The 16,556-nt window shown below is 37.1% G+C and overlaps 1 protein-coding gene across 3 annotated transcripts in view; it reads right to left on the reverse strand.

Moving 5' to 3' along the window:
• Positions 1-16,556, reverse strand: part of PIK3CA (phosphatidylinositol-4,5-bisphosphate 3-kinase catalytic subunit alpha) — a 103,790-nt gene that overhangs the window by 8,847 nt on the left and 78,387 nt on the right. For all 3 annotated transcript variants that reach the window (XM_070072478.1, XM_008266536.4, XM_070072479.1), the window contains 8 exons: positions 11,214-11,338; positions 9,979-10,060; positions 9,500-9,664; positions 9,189-9,292; positions 7,398-7,569; positions 5,696-5,802; positions 5,168-5,289; positions 3,640-3,718 (listed from right to left, as the gene is read on the reverse strand). In XM_070072478.1, the coding sequence (XP_069928579.1) occupies positions 3,640-3,718; positions 5,168-5,289; positions 5,696-5,802; positions 7,398-7,569; positions 9,189-9,292; positions 9,500-9,664; positions 9,979-10,060; positions 11,214-11,338 (956 nt within the window). The remainder of the gene's footprint in view (positions 1-3,639; positions 3,719-5,167; positions 5,290-5,695; positions 5,803-7,397; positions 7,570-9,188; positions 9,293-9,499; positions 9,665-9,978; positions 10,061-11,213; positions 11,339-16,556) is intronic.

The following is a 16,556-nucleotide window of genomic DNA, read 5'->3' on the forward strand; positions in this document are numbered from 1 at the left end:
GAAAATTATTATGGCTATTAAAATATAAACATAACTTTAAAAATATGGGTGAATTTAAAGATGGTTAACTAATATCTAAACAAAAGTTTAGAGTAGGGGCCAGCACTGTGATGTAGTGGGTAAAGCCACCACCCTGCAGTGCTGGCGTCCCATATGGGCTGCTCCACTTCTGATCCAGCTCTCTGCTCTGACCTGAGCAAGCAGTGGAAGACAGCCAAAGTCCTTGGGCCCCTGAATCCGAGTGGGAGACCCAGAAGAAGCTCCTGGCTCCTGGCTTCGGACAGGCCCAGCTGTGGCCATTGTGGCCACTTGGGGAGTGAACCAGCAGATGCAAGCTCTGTCTCTCTGTCTCTGTCTTTCTCTCTTACTCTGCCTTTCAAATAAAATAAATAAATCTTTAAAAAGAAGCCTAGGGTTGAAGTTCTTCAATTTTTGGTCTCAGGACTCCTCTACATTTGTAAAAATTACTGAAGATCCAAAAGAGGTTTTATATGGATTACATCTATTGATATTACAGCTGTTGATATTAGAAATCAAAAAGAAGATAAAAATTAAAAAGTCAAGGCCGGCGCCGTGGCTCAATAGGCTAATCCTCCACCTTGCGGCGCCGGCACACCGGGTTCTAGTCCCGGTCGGGGCGCTGGATTCTGTCCTGGTTGCCCCTCTTCCAGGCCAGCTCTCTGCTATGGCCAGGGAGTGCAGTGGAGGATGGCCCAGGTGCTTGGGCCCTGCACCCCATGGGAGACCAGGAGAAGCACCTGGATCCTGGCTCCTGCCATCGGATCAGCGCGGTGCGCCGGCTGCAGCGGCGGCCATTGGAGGGTGAACCAACGGCAAGGGAAGACCTTTCTCTCTCTGTCTCTCTCTCTCACTGTCCACTCTGCCTGTCAAAAATAAAATAAAATAAAATAAAAAATTAAAAAAAAAATTAAAAAGTCAATTCATTTTAAAACAAATTATGTGTTAATATAAACAACAGCTTGTACCAAAAAAGTATTTAAAAACATGTAGAGTGAAGAGTGACAGTGAAGAGTGACAGTTCTTTCAAATTTTTAAATGTAAGTTTTACAGTATTTCTCTAGGTTTTCTTATATACCTCTATTTCCAATCACATGTGTTGTTTTAATTGATATATATCAATAAAATGTAGCCTCACACAGACATGTAATTAGAAAAAGGAGGAATATTGTCATAATAGCCTTCTCAGATAATTATCAAGTATTTCCTTGACAGTATGCCACGCTGACAAGAGACAGTTTTTCAAATTGCAATATGGAATCTGAAACTATATCAATAAGCTTTTTACAATGCTACATTAAAATTGAATTATCTGTCTTTCCTCTGAATGGATCTTTCACCCATATACGACTTTATCATATCTTGCAGTGGTCTTTTGGAAGATACAGTTTACTGATTTATACAGATCTCCCAAATGTTGGCACTTTTATATCACATTTTAAATCACAATTGTTAATACTGTCACCAATCTTTTCAGAAAGTTTGGGGACACTACTAAGTTCAGTGGTGGATACAAGTGTTTCCAAAATTTTAATTTTTGATTGAAAGTTCAAAAGTTATTGTTGGCAGCAAATACTGTCACAGTTGTTTTCTTTGAAGAGATAGGCACATATTGTTCATTTAAAAAAAAAATGCCTGCCAAATACCCATTTCTGAAAAACTGTAGCTTGCCTATTATTATTATTATTATTATTATTATTTTAGGTAAAAATGATGTTCCAGGAAAAAAAAAAAAAAACTACAAGTTCCGCTCACAGCTCAATCCCACAAGCCTTTTCCCTGGTAACAACCATACTTTGGGATGTGGCAGGGTGCTTTTAGAGTACTTCCTATTTCATCACATATTAAAGAGGGGGGGAAAAGGAATATTAAGTAGGACAGGCAGTCAAAGGTAGAGATATGTGGATTTAAAGAAATAATGAGAAAAAAAGCACCTAACATTCAAATTGACACATAAACACTTTAAGTCTGGTTTTCCTTGCTGTGTTGTTCTCATAAGCTATTGTTCATTCTTTCCACCTTATCTTCACTTCCTAAATTCCAAAAACAGTCTTACTAATAGTCACTTACTTTCATTTTCTCCCTTACTTCCTTATAGTTTAGCTTCTGTGTCTACTATTCCATTAAATACACTCTTACTAAAGCTAGCCATGAGCCTTGAAATCCAAGGGCCTTTTTAATAGTCCTTATTCTTGTACACCCCTTGAAATACACTACAAACTGTCGATCTCTCTTCTCTTTTGGGTTCTATGAATCACTTACTCTGGTCTTCCTACTCCCTTGCCATTCCTCTTGTAGATGCTTTCCTTCTATCTGCCCTGGTAAATACAAAAACTTCTTAAGGTTGTTACTCTTGTTCATTTTTTTTTACCTTATGTTTTCATTTGATTGCAACTGAGCATGCTCATAGTTAAGAGAGTGCAATAAGTCTTGTTGTATAAAAGTTATAAATAAACCTGAATCTTAATTCTACTTTTGTCAAGTATAAATAAAAAATGGCTATGATTTTTCTTAAATTAATTATATTTTACTTAAGTACTTAAAATTAAACTTTAAACCAGAAAATCTTCTAAGACTGAAAAACCCTTAGTATTTCCAATGATTTTACTTAAATTAACCTTAGATGGTTTGCATAAGTTTACAATTAAATATTGTAGCTACCAGGGTTACACAGCTGATTCCTTTACTCTTTCTAGTTCTGTATCTTTTTACATTCTGTTCCTCTGGGAGTGGCAGTAGTAGTGGCATGGGGCTGGGCTTATGAGACAAAAAAATTACCCCAAAAAGAAAAACTTGATTTGTGTAACATCAATTGTCCCTGGAAAGCAATAGAGGTTAAGCAATGAGTCAGGAATTAAGAATTTGAAGTTAGTAACTTAATTATGTGCCTTAGCAGGTAATTTGAAATATTCATCTCCTTCTTTGCAACAAAAGGGTACTATATGCCCTTGTTACATTTTTATATACTAGCTATTATTTATCAGTAAGAAGCATACAAATAAATCCTGATCTACTATTACCTGTGGTTTCTACTTTATCTACCCTATTGCTGCACTGGACTTGACTCTTATGCTTACCTACAGAGAAAAGTACTTTTAGAGAAGGTGGCTTTTGCTGGAATGACGATTTGCAAAGAGACAAGTTGGAAGAAGGAAAAATTAACAGAAGCAACAGTAACTTAAAAAGCAAACAGTGACTTGATAAAATTTGGATCTAATACTAGTAATTGTACAAGGTTTGACAGAAAACAATAAACTTTAGTAAAAAGTTTGCTGCAAAATAAGATTAGAAAATTTATAAAGCTTTAGAATTAGATGATTTCTATGATGAACCTTCTATTATATGTGTTTACTTCAGACTATAAACAAAGGCACTTTGTGTCTCCTCTATCTTGTTCCTAAAGGTGACATTCCAGAGACAGTTGCAGAGTCTGCACTAGCTTGTCAGAGGTAGCTCTTACCTAGCTGGACCTCATTAGCTATTCTAAACCAAGTAAGAGGAGGACAAATGAAAGTACCATAGTGTACTCAACTCTTGTTAATTATTAATATATACATTTCCTTATAAACATACGCTTCTATAATTAATGTTTATTAATAGTTTACTTTTATGGCTACCTACCGAAGATCAAGACCTTGATTTTGCCAGATATTTTCCATAATGCGAATAATTTGAAGTGTTAGCATATCTTGCCGTAAATCTGAAATTCAAATAATATGTACCACTGAATGTCATAAATGCAACTTGGGGATCATACCAGCACATTGTTTTTGAATGAAAACAAATAAAGCTATAATCTACTCTTCAAAATAACTTATAAGAAAGCAAAATTCCGATTCTTTAATCTACTTCTAAAGTATTCTCATTAACATATCTGTGTAACATTAGTGTAAGCATGCATTATTTTATTTCACAAAAATTTTTAAAAAGTTATTTATTTTTCACTTAACCATCTGTTTATTCTAACAGACGGATCAACAGAATTCCCTGCTGAGAGGTCATTCCCTAATAGAAAGTCAAGGATTATCCTCCCTGTTTCCCCCAACAGCCTAGACTCCAAATAAATTGAATTTTGTTTACAAGTCTCCTTAACAGACTACATTCTTCCTTTGTATTTTTTATAATTATTTGTTTAATGTGCCTCTTTTCCCTGATAGAATATAAACTTCAAGAGGGCTGGGGTTCTGTTTTATTGCTACAACCCCATAGCTTTCCATACTTTTAAAAAGTATTTATGGAATGAATGGATGCTCACACCATTCATGCAAATGACAGAAACTGATTTTAGGATTTCTAATTCTGAAGGAGTTCAGAAATGCCACCTCAACCAAAGAAGATCAACTGGAGGTAGATACCACACTCAGAGAGACGCTCACTTACTCTTCTTAGGACTGCTCCTATACATTTATCACCTTAGAGACTTTTCATCAGCATATCAAGACAACCTTTATTTAACAGACATTTCCTCTCCTCAACCTCCCATAACATGCTTCATACCCAAGAAGCCAAAAACCCCTATTCTTTCCTGTAGCTCAGGATGCCATGAAGCTCTAACTATCTGAATGTTCTTCATGTCTCCTATTCTGTGGGACTCCTGTGTGTATCTAATTAAATATTATTTTTCTTCTGTTACTCTGTCTTATGTCAAGTTAATTTGTAGGCCAGCCAATGAAACAGAAGAGTAGCGAGAAGCCATTTTTCGAGAAGCCATTTTTCTCTTCCCTATACAGGTATTCTCATAAAAAATTAAAGAAGTACTTGGGTTGGAATTGCAGGGATCAACCCTCCTGTTGATCTTCACTGGTTCTCAGGACAACTGAGTTCCTTCTGGAGGATCCATCTTCAGGCAGGTAAGGGGAATGCAGAGAAAGCCTCTGCCTGCATCTACTGCTCCCCAAGTGCCCTCAGCTCAAAGTAATTAATATTAAAGTATCATCTTCTGGGGTAACATTTCCTCAACTCCGTGTGTGTGTGTGTGTGTGTGTGTGTGTGTATTCCAACAATTAAAAACATATGCTTACTGTTATATATTTTTTTCTCATGTGTATTCTTTAAATAGCTTTCCTTAGTTTTCACAGTTCATAAATATCCTGTGTAGAAAAAAGTAGCTAAATTCACGGATCATAGGCTCATTAATGCTCTTCCTTACCATCCCCATTTTTAAAGATGATCTCATTGTTCTGAAACAGTAACTCTGACATGATGTCTGGGTTCTCCCAATTCAACCACAGTGGCCTTTTTGCAGAGGACATTATTCGACACTCTTCAAGCCTTTAAAATAGTTAAAAACTTTACTAAGTACCTTAGCCTTGTTATTCTTATTATCCTTAAACTTATTGTAAACTACATATACAGGATAGCTTTTGGAAGTGCAAAATTTTTAAACTTTCTAAATTTTTATTTATGAATTTGCTTCTAAGGAGTGCAAGGAAAAAAATAAATCTTAGGCTTTAAGCATTTTTATATGACATGGGGACATACTGTTAATTTTCTAGATATAATATTCCATTTCTTATCCTATGACATCAAAAATTTTAGCTATATTATTAGCAATAAAATGTTTTAAACTTTTTAAAGTAGCAGAAACTCATTATAATAGACATTTTGACTTTTATCAAAATTTTATCTACAAAAGGTATTGATTTAAATATATCAAACTCCCAAGAAAGTACCTCACCTGAGATTTCCCAGTTGATGAGCAGGGTTTAAAGGAGACAGAAAGCCCTGTAGAGCATCCATGAAATCTGGTTGCCTCATTTGCTCAACTAAAAACTTCATTTGTACCTGATTTTAAAAGAGCCAACATGGTTAGAAACTGATGTTATACAAAGTAAAACTAACTTATTATCTCTTTTAACACTGATGCCTTGGTATGGTATTATCTCTGAATTCACTTTCTGCATGGGTTGCACTCTAAACAGGAAGGTTTCTATAATACAGCACTGTACCTTGATGAAAGAGTCAACAAAGGCAGCGCCATACATCTTCCAGGGGCTGGATAAACTCTGCTTGCTGAGTTTTGGTTCTAGAGCAGGGCTGACTAACCGTGGCCTGCAGGTCAGTAGCCAGTTTTTTTTTTTTTTTTTTTTTTTAATCAACTTGCATTAGGATATAGCTACATATTAACTGCTTTCACATTAGAATAACAGAGTTGAATAGTGAAGACAGAGACCACAGTAAAAAGTTGACTATCTGACCCGTTAAGAAAAACTCTGCTACACCTTGTTCTAGAGGAAAAACTAAGTAGACCACAGTATTGTAGTTCAAAGACCTTACTTTGGGCTTTTCAGAAAATATCACATTTATACTTTGTTGGGTAAAAAGGTCTAGTGAGGCTAAAGAGAAGTGTGGGGAAAAGACTTACAAAAATATGTTACATGAAGTCACACACTACATTCAGGTTCTGGTAGATAGCTATAAGAAATATTCCCTTTTAATCAATTCAAACTGAAGCCTAGATTGTTGAGCTATCATGTAGTACCTGGCATTTTATTTTAGGAAATTTCCATCTATTAGAAATATAAATGTGAGGAGGGGCAGGTTAGGCATTAAGAATTAATAAGAATTAATTTTCATGCTTAAATTTTAGTAATAAAAATTTTTTTTCATACTGAATTGAATAGCCATTGTGGACTAGGTGTCCTGTACTCACACAAAGGCATTTCTTTTCCCACCGCTGTCAATCCTAACATTAATACAACACATATTTATATACCTTATCATCCACTGTTATAATAAAAAATAAAACCACTCAAAGCAACTGCTTTTGCGTCTATGCCTGCAATTTTAGTTCCCTCTCAGAATTCAGAATTTTATTTAAGCCAACAATGTTCTGAGTAATGAATTTCATGTTCCTGATTAATCTGCTGTATCACAGCTAATTTATGAAATGAAAACTCTGGCTTAGAAGAAATGCCTATATCTAGCTTCTTTTTTCATAACTTAGATACAATATAGATATGGTAAATTTTTTTCTTTCAAGGTGTACCATCCCCTCTTGCCCATAAATTACAGTTTCAGAAACAGTACTAAGAGAAAATAAAATTGAATAAGGAAAGAATAATTTTTAATATTTGGGGCTATATAGAAAAGAAAGGAGAGGAAAGTAAAGGCAACTAATATTTCTTGTGCACCTTGTATGTTCTAAGGACTGTGTAACAGGTGCTTTGCATATTTCATGTAATCTCATTCTCACAAGAACCCGATGAAGAAAGAATTATTGTCATTTTGTATATAGGAGAGGAGTGGAACTTGGACCCAAATTCTAAGCTGCTTGATTCCAGGGATTATATGATCTGAATATACACTGGACTTATAAACAACGCTGCTCACTGAAGGAATGGAGTCTTAAAAAACAAACTAAACAGTCAGTCACACACCTTTTGTGTTTCATCCTTCTTCTCCTGTTTGAGAATGTCAGTCAAGTTAATGAGCTTTTCCATAGCCTCAACTTGCCTATTCAGGTGCTTCAAATACATTCCACATGCCCGGCAGTAGGACTCCAAAAGCAGGCCAAACCTCTGACTAACTGTTTTATTGTGCATCTCAGATCTAAAAGATCAGTACAAGATTAAATGAAAAAAAGAAAAAATTGGTCTTAAAAGAGTAAACATATACTATAACAATAAGATGATACAAAACCTATCACTTAGAAGCAAAACAAGTTTTCAGGTAGTTCCTGGACAGGTAAATTTAATAACAATTATAGTTTTTAGGTTTATTACAACTACTTTTCATTCATTAATTTCAGTGTAAGACACTGAAAAATGAATAAAGGAAATTGGACACAAAATGAAATAAGTAGGCAGGGTTCACAGAGTCTAATCCAGCTCCTTTAACTCTTCTGGCATATGTGTCCACACTTTTCTATACTGCCTCTAAATTTAAGATATTTTAAACCTAGCTTCTCGGCTCAATGTTTTTATCTTAATATTTTATAAAAACCATATTAGGTAACAATCTGTTTTTGATTTATAAAAAAAATACAGTTGATGACCTTTGACTATTTGAAATGTCACATTCTGCAAAATATCTTGTATTCTTAGCCTATTTTCTAGTAAGAAACATGGGATTTTTGTCACTACTATTCTTAAATCCAAGGTAAGATTTTTTTTTTTTAATTTTGGGATATTTCAATCCATACGTAGTATGAAACCTATGGCAACATTAACCTGGACCCAGCAAATTTTGCTTTGCTTAAAATGGAATTATAATCTAAAAATGTTACAGCTCTCACTCATGAATGAAATTGTTTTGAATTTTACTGCTTATTTAATTTTAAAGAGAAAAAGTTGAAATGCTCATCACTAGTACCATACTTTCATTATGAAAAATTCTTCCAGCCAAACAAAATCTAAAATATAGAGGCTGGCATTGTGGTGTGGTAGGTAAAGCAGCCACCTGCTAAGCTGGCATCCCATATGGGCACTGGTTTGTGTCCAAGTTGTTCCACTTCCAATCCAGCTCCTCGCTAATGGCCTGGGAAAAGCAGCAGAAGATGGCCAAAGTGCTTGGACCCCTGTCATCCATGTGGCAGACCTGGATAAAGCTCGCTCCTGGACCCTGGTTTTGAACTGGCCCAGATGTGGCATCTGGGAAGTGAACCAGTAGATGGAAGACCTCTCTCTCTGTAACTCTTTCAACATATATAAATAAATCTAAAAAATACATTTATATCTTTAAAAAAAAAAAAAAAACTAGAGGTTCTTCTTTTATTTATTTACCTATTTTTTTAAAGATTTATTTTTTTTTATTTATTTGAAAGGCAGAGTTCCAGAGAAAGGAGGAGATATAGAGAGATCATCCATCTGCTGATTCACTCCCCAAATGGCCACAATGGCCAGGCCTGTGCCAGGCTGAATCCAGGAGCTTCTTCTGGGTCTCCCACCTGGGTGCAGGGGCCCAAGCACTTGGGCCATCTTCCACTGCTTTCCCAGGTGCATTAGCAGGAAGCTGGATCAGAAGTGGAGCAGCTGGTTCTTGAATTGATGCCCATATGGGAAGCTGGCGCTGTAGGCGGAGGCTTAACCTGCTATGCCACAATGCTGACCCCCCAAAAAAATCTTTATTAAAAATATCTGAAGTATAAAAGCAATAAATATTGATATATTTATTAAGAAAGCAAGTAAATATATATTTAAAGAATTTAGGAGGGAAATATTTTGACTTACTTTAAATGCCAAAAGAAAAAGTGCCCAATCCTTTGGTTAGTCAATGCTTTCTTGAGTAAAAATCTCACGAGAAGGTTATCCAAATACTGTTCATATTTTAGGACCTAGTGATTAAAAAACAAAAATCCCAGATCCATGAGGGTCAGTTTCTACATGGCTTAATTTAAAGAAAAATTTTCAGAAAAAAAAGTAGATATTACTGATAATAAAATTTATTACTTTTTAAAGCATAAAACTACTTAATGCAGTAGACTGTGGATGTGGCACAGATTTAGAATAAAACATCATTTTTCCATTTTCTATTATTTTACCTGTACTAGCTGAATCAGATACTGAGAAAGTTTGTCATCTGTTAAATATTTTTCCAAGCATCGAACAGCAAAAGCTCGAACCATCGGATCTGGGTAGTTGCAGTCCAGGAGCTCCATGGCCTGCTCAGGTTTTATTGGAGGCCAATCTTTTACCAAGCAGTACATCTGTGTATAAGGAAGACAAGACATCATTCTTAAAAAAGCAATGAGAGTTATAAATGAACCCTCTAAAACCTTGTCTTAAACTCTGTTTTTAAAATGAGTTTATATGAAAGATTCCCTGAAAGATGGATTAAAATTTTCACTTCTAATTAGTTGTATGTGTGGAAATGAAGTGAAGTGATTTTTCTCCACTACATTACCAATATTAATTAATTTAAAAAACCATCTAATTCATGTTATATCTATGCAGACTTTCTGAGATAAACCAATTTGAATAATATGCCAATTTCAAGTGGTAATCCCAAACATGCATTTACCTGGGCAACTTCATCTCTAGAATTCCATTTAACAGACAGAAGCAATTTGGGTAGAATCTCTGGGATAGTTACACAATAATGTCTGTGTGGAAAAGGTGAAAGAAAATAAAAAACATTCTTACATCTTGGTTTTTAAAATCAAAAGATATCAGTGTTTAACTCTAGTTGTATATGTATCTACAAATACACTGAGACACAGTTAAATAGCAAAGAGATAGGAGGAAAATTCAAACGGAGAAGTACTTAAATTTAGCTGGTAGTTAAGAAAAATTATGAATTTATGTTCTACCACTCTTTATATGACTTCTATTGTTCACCTATTTAGGTAACCTGAACCACAAGAGTCACCAATTCTGCTGCCACTGGACAAAACATATTCTAATGGTCTTCCTGCAGAAATCAATTGTAACTGTTATATTTACATATACAATGTCACTTAATAAGTAGCAGGATACTTTCTTTATAAGTGAAATAAAGGCATTATATTCTCCGTCTGAGAAAGTGCAAGAAAAAAAGAAAAACGGGAGAGAACTGAAAACTATGATATTCAGATCAAGTAAATCACAAAAAACTAAATTGATCTAAAACTACTTTTAAAAAAATCTTGAATCTGATGTGCAAAAATCCTTTAAAAAATCCTATCACAGGCTGAGAATGAAAACAGCCTTCAATGTGGAAACTAAGATCCAACACAGCATGCTCTTCTAGAAATATCAATTGATAACCATAATTTTAAAAAAGGAAATGTTGGCCGGCGCCGCGGCTCACTAGGCTAATCCTCCGCCTAGCGGCGCCGGCACACCGGGTTCTAGTCCCGGTCGGGGCGCCGGATTCTGTCCCGGTTGCCCCTCTTCCAGGCCAGCCCTCTGCTGTGGCCCGGGAGTGCAGTGGAGGATGGCCCAGGTGCTTGGGCCCTGCACCCCATGGGAGACCAGGAAAAGCACCTGGCTCCTGGCTCCTGCCATCGGATCAGCGCGGTGCGCCGGCCGCAGCGCGCCAGCCAAGGCGGCCATTGGAGGGTGAACCAACGGCAAAAAGGAAGACCTTTCTCTCTGTCTCTCTCTCTCACTGTCCACTCTGCCTGTCCAAAAAAAAAAAAAAAAGGAAATGTTAATAAAAATAATGTAAATTATGATTTACTGTAATAAGTATGGTAAAAATATGATAATATCAGCTAAAGACAAAGTTTCACCATTTGTAATACAGAAAACACAGATCTCCATCCCAACACTTACCTGTGGCTCCACAGAAAATCTTTCTCTTGCTCAGTGATTTCAGATAGAGGATCGCGTGTACAGATTGCTCGGAGCTGTTCTTTATCATTTTCTCTTAATTCATTGTCTCTTGCTAGTCTGTTACTCTGTAAAAAGAAGTAATATATGGTTTTCTTGGTCATATTTTCCTTCTGGGTTCATGACTGATCTACAAAAAAGGCAAATCAATTTTCAATAAACTTTACATTGCCTGTTCCTGTTAAATGTTATAAAATAATTCATTTTCATGCAAGACTTTATGTTCAGAGATCCAGTAACTTAACATGGTTAACATTACCACCAATCAGAGAACAGCAACTGCCCAAGATAATCAGGGAGACCAGATTGAGATATGAGGAGATGGTAGCAAATAACTTACTTCTCTTCCTGATGAGGTCCTTGCCTATTAACTAATCTGCTAATCTTCTGATAGAATAAAAAACAATAAAACAATAAATAAAAATTAAACTGCTTCATGTTCCTTGCTGGAACACATCTTTCTAATTGTTACAAGGCTTTCAAATTTCAAAAGGAAAAATTAATAAATAAGGGGGAAGAAATATGTCATTTAAGCACTGCCCACTGGATATTAGGAAACAAAAAAGGAAATAAATTTTTATATAATTTCAAGTAATATGTTTATTCCCTTTAATATAGATGTATTACCTTAAATAATTATGAATGTATATTAACATTATACAGGACAAATACATATCCCCCAATCATTTCTAATGACTACAAATGAAAGCACATATCCAAGCTACTTAGTTTTTATGCATTTAACATGTTTAATTTATTCAACAGTTTGAAGAAATATTAGTGGTATCTATTTGTTCAACAAACATTGATTAAATATGCACCGCATGCCTTGTCCTGTTCCTTCTTTTGGGGTTAAAAACAGTGAAACACTGTACTAACAGAGTATCCATTTTAGTGGGAAATCAAACAAATAAGACAAAGACTGGATAGTTGACATAAGTACTCTGAGTGACATAACCGAAAATGCCGGAGTGGCTACTTTTGACTGAGTATTTGGAAATGGTTTCTGAGAACATAATACAAGGTTCTTAAAAGAAAAAAATACGTGGAGGGCGGGTATTATGGCACTGCAAGTTAAGCCACAGCCTGAGAAACAGGGATCCCATAGGAATGCTGGTTTGAGTCCCAGCTGCTCCACTTCTGATCTGACTCCTTGCTAATGTGCCTGGAAAAGTAAACAGATGGTAGTTCAAGTACTTGGGTCCCTGCCACACATGTACAAAACCTAGATGGAGTTTCAGGCTCCTGGCTTCAGCCTGGCCCAGCCCTGGTGGTTGTAGCCATTTGGGGAGTGAACCAGCAGATGGAAGATTCATCACATCCTCTTTCCCTTTCTTCTTCTCTATCACTTCGCCTTTCTCTTCTTAAAAAAGATTTATTTATTAGAAAGACAGAGTGACAGAGAGAGGTAGAGACAGAGAGAGAGGTCTTCTATCCACTAGTTCACTCCCCAGTTGGCTGCAACTGCCGGAGCTTCGCCTATCTGAAGCCAGGAGCCAGAAGCTTCCTCCAGGTCTCCCACGTGGATGCAGGGGCCCAAGGACTTGGGTCATCTTCTACTGCTATCCCAGGCCATAGCAGAGAGCTGGATCGGAAGTGGAGCAGCTGGGACTAGAACCAGCGCTCATATGGGAATGCCAACGCTTCAGGCCAGGGTGTTAACCCACTGCACCACAGCACCAGCCCCTTATTTTTATATTTTTAAACATTTATTTGAAAGGCAGAGTGACAGAGAGGGAGTCAGAGATAGAAGGAGAGACAGAGATCTTCCATCCATTAGATCACTACCCAAACGGCTGCAACAACCAGGTCTGGGCCAGGCCAAAACTTCTGGAACCAAGAACACTATTCTGGTCTCGCACGTGGTGGGTAGGGGTCTAAGTACTTAGTCCATCTTCTGCTGCCTTCCCAAGTGCATTAGCAGGAAGCTGGATTGGAAGCTCAGAGTAGCTGGGACTTGAACTGGCTCTCTGATATGATATGCCGGTATTGCAAGTAGTAGCTTCACTCAATGTACCACAACACTGGCCCCTGGATTCTACTTTTAGTGAAGGCAATTTAAAGGGTGAATATCGTGATATATTTTTTAAAGATTTATTTATTTATTTGAAGGAGTTACAGAGAGAGAGAGAGAACCAGGGAGAGAGAGAGTGAGGACAAAAGAGAGCACAAGTGTGCTTCCAACTGATGGTTCACTCCCCAAATGGCCACAAAGTTAGGACTGGCAGGGGATGGAAGCCAGGCACCTGGAACTCTATCTGGGTCCCCCATGTGGGCAGCAGGGGCCCAAGCACTTGAGCCATCTTCTGCTTTCCCAGGCTCATTATCAAGGAGTTGGATTTTGGAAGTGAAGCAGATGGGACTCGAATTGGCACTCATATAGGATGCCAGCATTGAAGGTAGCCATTTAACCCACTGTATACAGTGCAGGCCACAAGTATCATGATTTCATAAAGATTATTTCTGCTGCTATGTGGAAGGAGAGAGACAAGTTTGAAAGTTATTGCAATAGTCCAGGCAATAGATAACAAATACGCATCCCTCAATTCACCAGGAAAAATAGTCATTATTGCTATCACTTGGGTCCAATGGACTCTAATATTATTTTGTATGTTTGTCAGTTATGAACCACATTGTTTAAATGCATTACTTTTGAAAACACCAATGGCTCATAATTTTGTTGGAGAGAGATGCCTGTTTTTTTTCCATAACTCTGACTTTCAAATAAATAAATCTTTCAAAAAAAGCTACGATCCATTCATTGTTATTCAAGTTTGAGAAAATTCATAAAGTATACTGTCATTTGATATTTCATTTATACAGTAAGTTTCAACATCATAATCAGTCAGGAGCTATGGTTCTCAACTGGGGTGATTTTCTCCCCTGAACTCCAGGAGACCTTTAGCAATGTTTGGAGACATTTTTGGTTGTTACAACTTGGTGTAATGGTGTTCCTGGCATCTGGCTGGAGGTCAGGGATGTTGCTAAACATCCTGTAGTGCACAGGATATCCCCTGTAACAAAGAATTATTTGGTCCAACAGTGCTTAGATTGAGAAATTCTACTATTGAGTCCTATTATCTCTTTGCCCTCATATTGTAATTTGTCTAATAACTGGGAAATATCTTCAATTATCTTCTGTTTGTTACTATGGGTGGAAAGTGAAAAATTATGAATTCTCAACAGTGTTCACTGAAAGCCTTAAAAACCCAACCAATGAGAAAACTGCAAAGATGGTGCTTGCAGACTTCTTTTATACTTCTGGAAACCTGATGAAAGTGTAATAAAAAACCTGAAAGATGATATAATAGTGATGATTTATCTCACTAGTGTATCATCCTTCTAGGCTATTCTGTCCTTTTATATTTTCCTATTATTTCAGTCTTTTTTTTAGCAGTTTAGCTAAAATTTAGCACAGTTGAAAATAATTTTTTTTTGACAGGCAGAGTGGACAGTGAGAAAGAGAGACAGACAGAAAGGTCTTCTTTTTGCCGTTGGTTCACCCTCCAATGGCTGCTGCGGCCGGCGCACCGTGCTGATCCGATGGCAGGAGCCAGGTGCTTATCCTGGTCTCCCATGGGGTGCAGGGCCCAAGCACTTGGGCCATCCTCCGCTGCACTCCCTGGCCACAGCAGAGAGCTGGCCTGGAAGAGGGGTAACCGGGACAGAATCTGGAGCCCTGACCGGGACTAGAACCCGGTGTGTCGGCGCCGCAAGGTGGAGGATTAGCCTAGTGAGCCGCGGCGCCGGCCACAGTTGAAAATAATTAATGAACAATGATGAAATAATTCCTAGAATGAAGTAGTTGAATGTTTTAAGAACCAGGAGAGCCAGCGCCGTGGCTCACTAGGCTAATCCTCCGCCTTGCGGCGCCAGCACACCAGGTTCTAGTCCCGGTCGGGGTGCTGGATTCTGTCCCGGTTGCCCCTCTTCCAGGTCAGCTCTCTGCTGTGGCCAGGGAGTGCAGCAGAGGATGGCCTAAGTGCTTGGGCCCTGCACCCCATGGGAGACCAGGATAAGCACCTGGCTCCTGCCTTTGGATAGGCGCAGTGTGCCAGCCGCAGCGGCCACTGGAGGGTGAACCAACGCAAAGGAAGACCTTTCTCTCTGTCTCTCTCTCTCACTGTCCACTCTGCCTGTCAAAAAAAAAAAAAAAAAAAAAAAAAAAACCAGGAGAACTAACATCTCACAATGTATCTTAGGTTTATAACAGTTGCTTACAGATCCAAAGGGTACTTGAAAGATAGAATGTGACTCATTCTATTGTAAAAATATTTTTTTTCTTTTTCTTTGAAAAATCTTCAAAAAAAGAATACAAGTTATAAAATACCAATACTCAGAAAGGGAATTGTTCAAGGAAGAAACTTGTCGTTGGAATTAAATGCAGGAAATATATTATTATATTACTTAGTTTATAAAAGGAATTGCTAAACTTATTGGGAAGATCACTGTAAACTATTAACAAAATTCCCAAGTGCAGTATTCCATGCTACCTCTTGGTGCTGCTGTTACTGTTCCTGAGACAGACATATTTCAGACCTCTTGGCCCGATATTCATTGGCTGGTCTAACTATTACCTACAAATGGGCCAAAGAAAAAGTGATGGATTCGGAAAATGAGAAAAAGAGACACACAAAAAACGAAACATCTTATCTTAGCACTGACATCTTTGCCATTGAGAAATTAGAATTAATGGTCCCTGAATCCAGTTTTACTGTAGTTTCAAAGTTATGGCCAAGAGTAGATAACTAAATTAATATTTAAATCACATTCTATATACCCTCTTCTCTGGGGAACCTGAACTAATGTGGTGAAGATTTGCTATTTCCTCTGCTTCCAAGCTCAAAGAACAATGTATTTATGCTTTTGTCTCAAGTTCAAAGTTTACTACCTCAGAAAAATCTTTCCTGAGCCCAATAAATAGTAGTCTTTCCCCCTCAACTCTTTTATTCTTAACACGTACTTTATTCCTTCATTGTACCTACCATGATTTATAACCTTAAATTTCAGCTTTTATCTGTTTAATATTTACTTTATCATTAGACTGTATATTCAACAGAGGTTTGTTTAGTTCACAGCTTAATTACCTACTGCCTACCCAGGTGCTTTACAAATAGACTGGATTCAATAAATATTTGTTAATTGAATATAGGCAGGCTAGATCTCTGAATAAATAAACAGAGTTGCAATGAAAATATTAACATATACGGCATTTTCTCTTTTGCAATATTGTCCTAGAGTTCATAGTATCTATGGGTTATATACTAAAATACATAAACCTTGCCC

This window comes from Oryctolagus cuniculus, chromosome 4, assembly GCF_964237555.1.
Source record: "Oryctolagus cuniculus chromosome 4, mOryCun1.1, whole genome shotgun sequence".
In the NCBI taxonomy this organism is placed as follows: Eukaryota; Metazoa; Chordata; class Mammalia; order Lagomorpha; family Leporidae; genus Oryctolagus; species Oryctolagus cuniculus.